General features: G+C 34.3%; 1 protein-coding gene across 2 annotated transcripts in view; it reads left to right on the top strand.

Annotated features, from left to right (window-relative positions):
* The window catches only part of LOC107692587 (uncharacterized), a 53,194-nt gene extending 48,736 nt beyond the window's left edge, over positions 1 to 4,458 (top strand). For both annotated transcript variants that reach the window (XM_016491691.1, XM_016491692.1), the window contains 3 exons: positions 2,136 to 2,441; positions 2,816 to 2,875; positions 3,585 to 4,458. In XM_016491691.1, the coding sequence (XP_016347177.1) occupies positions 2,136 to 2,441; positions 2,816 to 2,875; positions 3,585 to 3,655 (437 nt within the window). In that variant the 3' untranslated portion in view covers positions 3,656 to 4,458. The remainder of the gene's footprint in view (positions 1 to 2,135; positions 2,442 to 2,815; positions 2,876 to 3,584) is intronic.
* The last annotated feature ends 2,259 nt before the right edge of the window (positions 4,459 to 6,717 follow it).

The raw sequence follows: 6,717 nt of genomic DNA, 5'->3' as shown, positions 1-6,717 counted from the left end.
ATTTACCTTAAATGCTAAATACAATGTACTTCACCTTAGTTTTTCATGTGATGCTATGTCAGAACATAGGATCAGCATATTTTAAACAGATTCTTACATTTGTAATCCCACACTATCAACCATCAGACTTCCACAATTGGCCAATGAAATAACATAGTGTACTTTAAATTGTAAAGAAATGAAGGATCCATCTTTGTATGTCAATTAAATGCATGTACAAATTTCATTATTTAGCATTTTCAATTTAAGTCAGCCAGTTTGCTAGGTAATTTTATTATTTAATAGTTATTTGAGTTAAGTGCTTATACAGGTACATCTAAAAAAATTAGAATATCATGAAAAAGGCCAATATTTTTTGTCACTCATTTCAGAAAGTGAAACCCATATATTATATAGATTCATTACACATAGAGTGAAATATTCCAAGCCTTTATTTCTTGAAATTTTGATGATTATGGCTTACAGATAATGAAAACCCAAAATTCAGTGTCTCAGAAAATTTGAATATTACATAAGATCAATAAAAAAAGGATATTTTAAACAGAAATGTCAGGCTTCTGAAAAGTATGTTCATTTCTATGCACTCAATACTTGGTTGGGCCTCCTTTTGCATTACTGCATCAGTGCGGCGTGGCATGGAGACAATCAGCCTGTGGCACTGCTCAGGTGTAATGGAAGCCCAGGTTGCTTTGATAGCGGCCTTCAGCTCATCTGCATTGTGGAGTCTGGTGTCTCTCATCTTCCTCTTGACAATACCCCATAGATTCTCTATGGGGTTCAGGTCAGGCGAGTTTGCAAGCCAATCAAGCACAGTAACACCATGGTCATTGAACCAGCTTTTGGTACCTTTGGCAGTGTGGGCAGGTGCCAAGTCCTGCTGGAAAATGAAATCAGCATCTCCATAAAGCTTGTCAGCAGAAGGAAGCATGAAGTGCTCTAAAATTTCCTGGTAGATGGCTGCGTTGACTGTGGACTTCAGAAAACACAGTGGACCAACACCAGCAGATGACATGGCAGCCCAAATCATCACTGACTGTGGAAACTTCACACTGGACTTCAAGCCACATGGTTTCTGTGCCTCTCCACTCTTCCTCCAGACTCTGGGACCTTGATTTCCAAATGAAATGCAAGATTTACTTTCATCTGAAAAGAGGACTTTGGACCACTGAGCAACAGTCCAGTTCTTTTTCTCCACAGCCCAGGTAAGACGCTTCTGACGTTGTCTCTGGTTCGGGAGTGGCTTGACACGAGGAATGCGACATTTGTAGCCCATGTCTAGGATTCGTCTGTGCGTAGTGGCTCTTGATGCGCTGACGCCAGCCTCAGTCCACTCCTTGTGAAGCTCCCCCAAATTCTTGAATGGATTTTGCCTGACAATCCTCTCAAGGCTGCGGTTATCCCTTTTGCTGGTGCACCTTTTCCTACCACACTTTTTCCTTCCTCACAACTTTCTATGAATATGCTTGGATGCAGCACTCTGTGAACAACCAGCTTCTTTAGCAATGAATTTTTGTGGCCTACCCTCCTTGTGGAGGGTGTCAATGACTGTCTTCTGGACATCTGTCAAGTCAGCAGTCTTCCCCATGATTGTGTAGCCTACTGACCCAGACTGAGAGACCATTTAAAAGCTCAGGAAACCTTTGCAGGTGTTTTGAGGTAATTAGCTGATTAGGGTGTGACACCATGACTTTCCAATATTGCACTTTTTCACAATATTCAAATTTTCTGAAACACTGAATTTTGGGTTTTCATTATCTGTAAGCCATAATCATCAAAATTTCAAGAAATAAAGGCTTGAAATATTTCACTCTATGTGTAATGAATCTATATAATATATGGGTTTCACTTTCTGAAATGAGTGACAAAAAATATTGACCTTTTTCATGATATTCTATTTTTTTTTAGATGTACCTGTATAGTTATAGAAAAAAAGTATATCAGTGTATGTAATATTGCGCTTTTATACCATTTGGGGGCGACGTGTCTTATTTTGCCTAGTCCACCAAATAAGCCAGAACTGCTACGGCATGTACATGTATACACACACACACACACACACACATCCTTAATGAAACTTTACTGACTTGTAATAATCTCCTCATTTCTCTCTTTCTATGTGCTGCTATGACATGAAGTGGTGTATTTGTCAGTGAAGAGGCTACAAACTTTCACTATAAACACTGGTCTTACGGCAATACAGAGAGATGATGAGATACAGTGGAGGTTTGGAGATAAAAACTCCCTCATAGCTAAAATCGAAGGAGGGACCGGAAAGACATATGATGGTCCTGATGGGAGATTCAGAGACAGCCTGAAGCTGAACGATCAGACTGGAGATCTGACCATCGGTACGTGTCAAAGAAATGATGGTGGACATTATAAACTGAAGATCCGCAGCAGTAAAGGGAACACAAACAAGACATACATTGTTATTATCAGAGGTGAGTCACTCCAGTCAATGTAATAATGATCACAGTTCTTCTTCATAGATTCAGTTGTTGTTTTTTTCTGCAGGTAATTCAGATAAAACTGCTTAATGTTCAGACTCCATTCAGAGTTTGCTCTGTAGATCATTTAATTCTTTAAAAATTCAATTATTATAGATTCAAAAACCTCACCTCAGCGAGTATTGCATTCAGCTTTTATGTCAGCACTCTGTAAATAACACAAAAATGTAAATTCTTCTCTTCTGAAACAGCAAACTGTTTTCATTTCAAACTGATAAAACAGCATCTGAATGATGTTTTTGTAGTAATTTTGAACTCTGTTGTTCACATGAACACTTGATCTAAAGGATGTCTTTGTATTTCTCTAGTTCTAGGTGATGATGTCACAGATGAAGTTTGGGAGAAACCATTAATGAAGGAAAATAATGGTAAGAATCTGCAGTTTGTGCTGAATATCTTTAACTTTACATCAATAACATGATCTGATGTGTGTGATTTGGCTTCTTGCAGTTAAAAAACTTGCACTATCTTCTCTATTCTTTTCTGTTCTATCTGTTTTCTTTTTATTTATTATATAATAAATAAAAAAACTTGCTACGTGTACTGTTAAGCTAACTGAGACTTGTTATAGCACTTGTATATCATTGCTCTTTTGTTGATTTTGATTGCTTCCATTGTCCTCATTTGTAAGTCGCTTTGGATAAAAGTGTCTGGTAAATGACTAAATGTAAATGTAGTTTATTCATTCAGATTTCAAACAAATGACTGTAAGTGAATTAAAAACTGACTGTCCTGAGAGAAATGGCCTTCTGGTGAACCCTTTAATGCTACAAACATCCAAAATGTCGAAATATCCAATTAAACTTTAAATTTCAGTTCACATGTTTTTTTTTTGTAGAAGAATCACTAAGTTCACAAATATAATAAATGCCATTTTTATTTGTGAGAAAAGTGCTTGAACTAGATGTAACCTATCAAATGAACCAAATGTGATGCTGATAAATGATTTTTTAAATGATTTTGTACATTGTAAATGCATGACATTACTTTTTTAGTTTGCATCTCATATATGACAAAATCCACAATAGTGCATCTTCTCTTTTTTTAGTTTGTCATTGCCTCTGTACTTTCTTTCAGATTCCACAGGAAAGCGAGTGAATGAATCAGCGGATGTAATGAAGCCACTGTTGAATAGAGAGTATGTGTAGTGAATGAGGAGGAGAGGATGAGTTCAGTTTAACAACATGAGACCCGCCCACCAGTGTCAATCACTCTTGACATCATCAACATTCAGCTCCAGCTACAACAACACAAACATGTTTCTGCTTTTATGAGCCTCTAGAATCTGTCCAGTGAAAGTGAGAAATGAATCTGAGTGTGTTAAGCTGTTAAACTTGCATGTAAAAAGCTTCCTTGGTTTTAAATGAACCAAGAAATGTGTTTGTCATTTTAATAATGTTACACTTCATACCTGTTACTCTATTTAGCATGATACTAGTTTTACTCACAGTTTTGATTTTGTGTCATTGTAGACAGTGAGTGTCAGAAAGTGTCGTATATGCTTTTTATAAGATGTTTTACCACAGCAGTGTTTCTCTAACCATTGTATTCGCTGTTTTTATGTAAATAACACCAGATCACATGACCTTCTCCTTCATGTTCATAATGCCTTTGTATTCATGCTTGAAGCACTTGAAATGAGCCTTATTGCACTTGTAGCAAAAAAAAAATGGGGGAAAAAAACACCTTTATTCAGTTCTAGCAGTGATGATACCACATGCGTTATGCTTTGTGTTGTTTTATTAAATTTTGCAAAAGCATCTGCTTGATGAATAATATTCATGTAAGATATTGGTATGCCACTGATCTTACTACCCAATCTTTTCTGTCCTTTAGTGGACAAACACTGATACAGCTTTTGCTTCCTAACAACTTTTAACATGCAACACATAAACAATGTACCCATATATATGTTTGAATGTGAGTGTTACAATATTAATAAATAATAAAAAGGCAAAATTGTGTGAAATGTGTTTCTTCATACTGTATGTACACAATCAAATCTTATACAGTTGGGGAAAAAAATCACTGTAAAAATAAAAATTATCCTCTAACAAACAACCAGGAAAATTAGATATACTAACTGTACATGGTAATGGAAGAAAAGTAGATTATAATAATACAAATAATGAAAAATGGCTTTGTAGATGCACTTCACTTTTTTGAGCACCAGGTGGCAGTTGGAAGTGTAGAAAAACTGAGGAAAACCAATTTAAGGGGGTCTGAATACTTTCCGTACCCACTGTATATACTTTTGTATTAAAGGCCACATTGCTTTTCTAGATTGTGGATAAAATGCTTATGATTTAAACAGTTTGTACTGGAACACTGTAATGAAACCTACAAAATAAATCAAAGTGGATCTTGAAGAAGTTGTTTCAGTAAACAGATTTTTATCAAATGAGATGATTAAAAAAAAATACATACCAACGTTTATATTTTCTAAACTGATACCTGCAAATTTGCATAACGCAAAAGCCATTTGACCAAAACAGACATTGTCACCTATTAATCTTTTGGCTTAATACAAAAAAACACAGAACATAAAATCTGTGTATTTCCAGTATTCTATATTTAAAACAAATGCACCATAATGTAAAAACTGCACATAATCTAATAAGTATTACATTATTATTGTAATAAAATGTTCACAATGTAATAATTTTCTCAAAATGTAATAAAATATTGAGCTCATAATGTAATAACAATTATTAGGCAAGGCAAGGCAAGTTTATTTATATAGCACATTTCGTACACAGTGGTAATTCAAAGTGCTTTACATGAAAGAAAGTAAAATAATCATAAAAAATAATCACAAAAATAAAACAAGGAATTTTGGAAGAATTACATTATGAGAAATGTATTACATTATAAACTGACCAAAAATATTGTAATATTGTCATAATTATATACTTAATTATACTTATAATAAAGTATAAGCAGCCCAGTATAAGGGACAGTCTAAATATTTGTGCTGTTATTTAGCCTATGTATATATACAGTAGTGGAAAGAGTACTGAAAAAATATACTCAAGTAAAAGTACCAATACCTTCCAAAAAATGTAGTGTGAGTAGAGTAAAAGCACTTGTCCAAAAAACTACTTGAGTAAGAGTAAAAGAGTAGCCTATTTAAAAGTACTCATGAGTATTGAGTAGTGAGTACTGAGCTGTGGATTCTACTCCCTCATAATAAACGCTGTACACCGCAATTGATACCTTTTAAAAATGTTGTACATTCTGTAATTCACATTATCTTATGTGTCATAAAGAATGAAGAGTATCTATCATCCAGCAGTTTTAATTTTGACTGCCAACTCTTTAAAATACATCAGCACGTTGAAGAAAAGATGAAAGTTATTCTCAATACAATCATCCCCATTTAAATCATAAATACAGATTCTGTTAAAAGGAAATCTATTTTTCTTTTTTTGTAAAAATGAAAAAGCGCAATGTTTTCTTCTCCAAGAAACTCATTCTGTTGACTTGGATGAAAAATTCTGGCCAAACCAATGGGGAGATAAAATACTTTTTTTCTCATGGTTCTAATAGGTCCACAGGTGTTGCCGTACTTTTAAATAATTTTCCCGGGAAGATTTTAACCACTGTTAGGGATACTTGTGGTCACTGGATAATTTGTGTTTTTGAAATAAATGAAAATGTTTTTGATTTTGGGAAATATATATGGATATAATAATCATAACCAAAACAACATTTTAATTACTGAGATTACAACAGTTGTTAAGGATCTACGCCAAAGGTATCCTACTGAAGATTTTATTTTTGGAGGGGATTTTAATATGGTGATAGATCTCCTTCAAAATACCAGAGACACCATTACAATCCCATATTGCTAGACTTTTGTAGTTTGTTTAAATTGATAGATATATGGCGCACTGAAAACCCTGGTATTCAAGTTTTCACGTGGTTTAAACCTGATGGTTCAGTCAAATCCAGGTTAGATTTCTGGTTAGTCTCTGAATTTAGATCTGGTCTGGAGTCAGACTCTATAGTTTCTGCTGCACCATTAACTGACCATTGTATGGTTAAGCTTATTCTTAGACCTACAAATGCATATCAAAGGAGAAAAGGTTATTGGAAATTCAATTCAAACCTTCTACATAGTGAACCCTTTTGTCATGAAATTATAGCTACAATTAATAATATAAATGGAGATTCAAATTTTAAAACTTATAGAGAGAAATGGGAATAT

The sequence above is a fragment of the Sinocyclocheilus anshuiensis genome, unplaced genomic scaffold (assembly GCF_001515605.1).
Source record: "Sinocyclocheilus anshuiensis isolate Anshui unplaced genomic scaffold, SAMN03320099.WGS_v1.1 scaffold1071, whole genome shotgun sequence".
In the NCBI taxonomy this organism is placed as follows: Eukaryota; Metazoa; Chordata; class Actinopteri; order Cypriniformes; family Cyprinidae; genus Sinocyclocheilus; species Sinocyclocheilus anshuiensis.
Note: the sequence above shows the minus strand (reverse complement) of the source record. Positions and strands in the feature narration are given on the sequence as shown.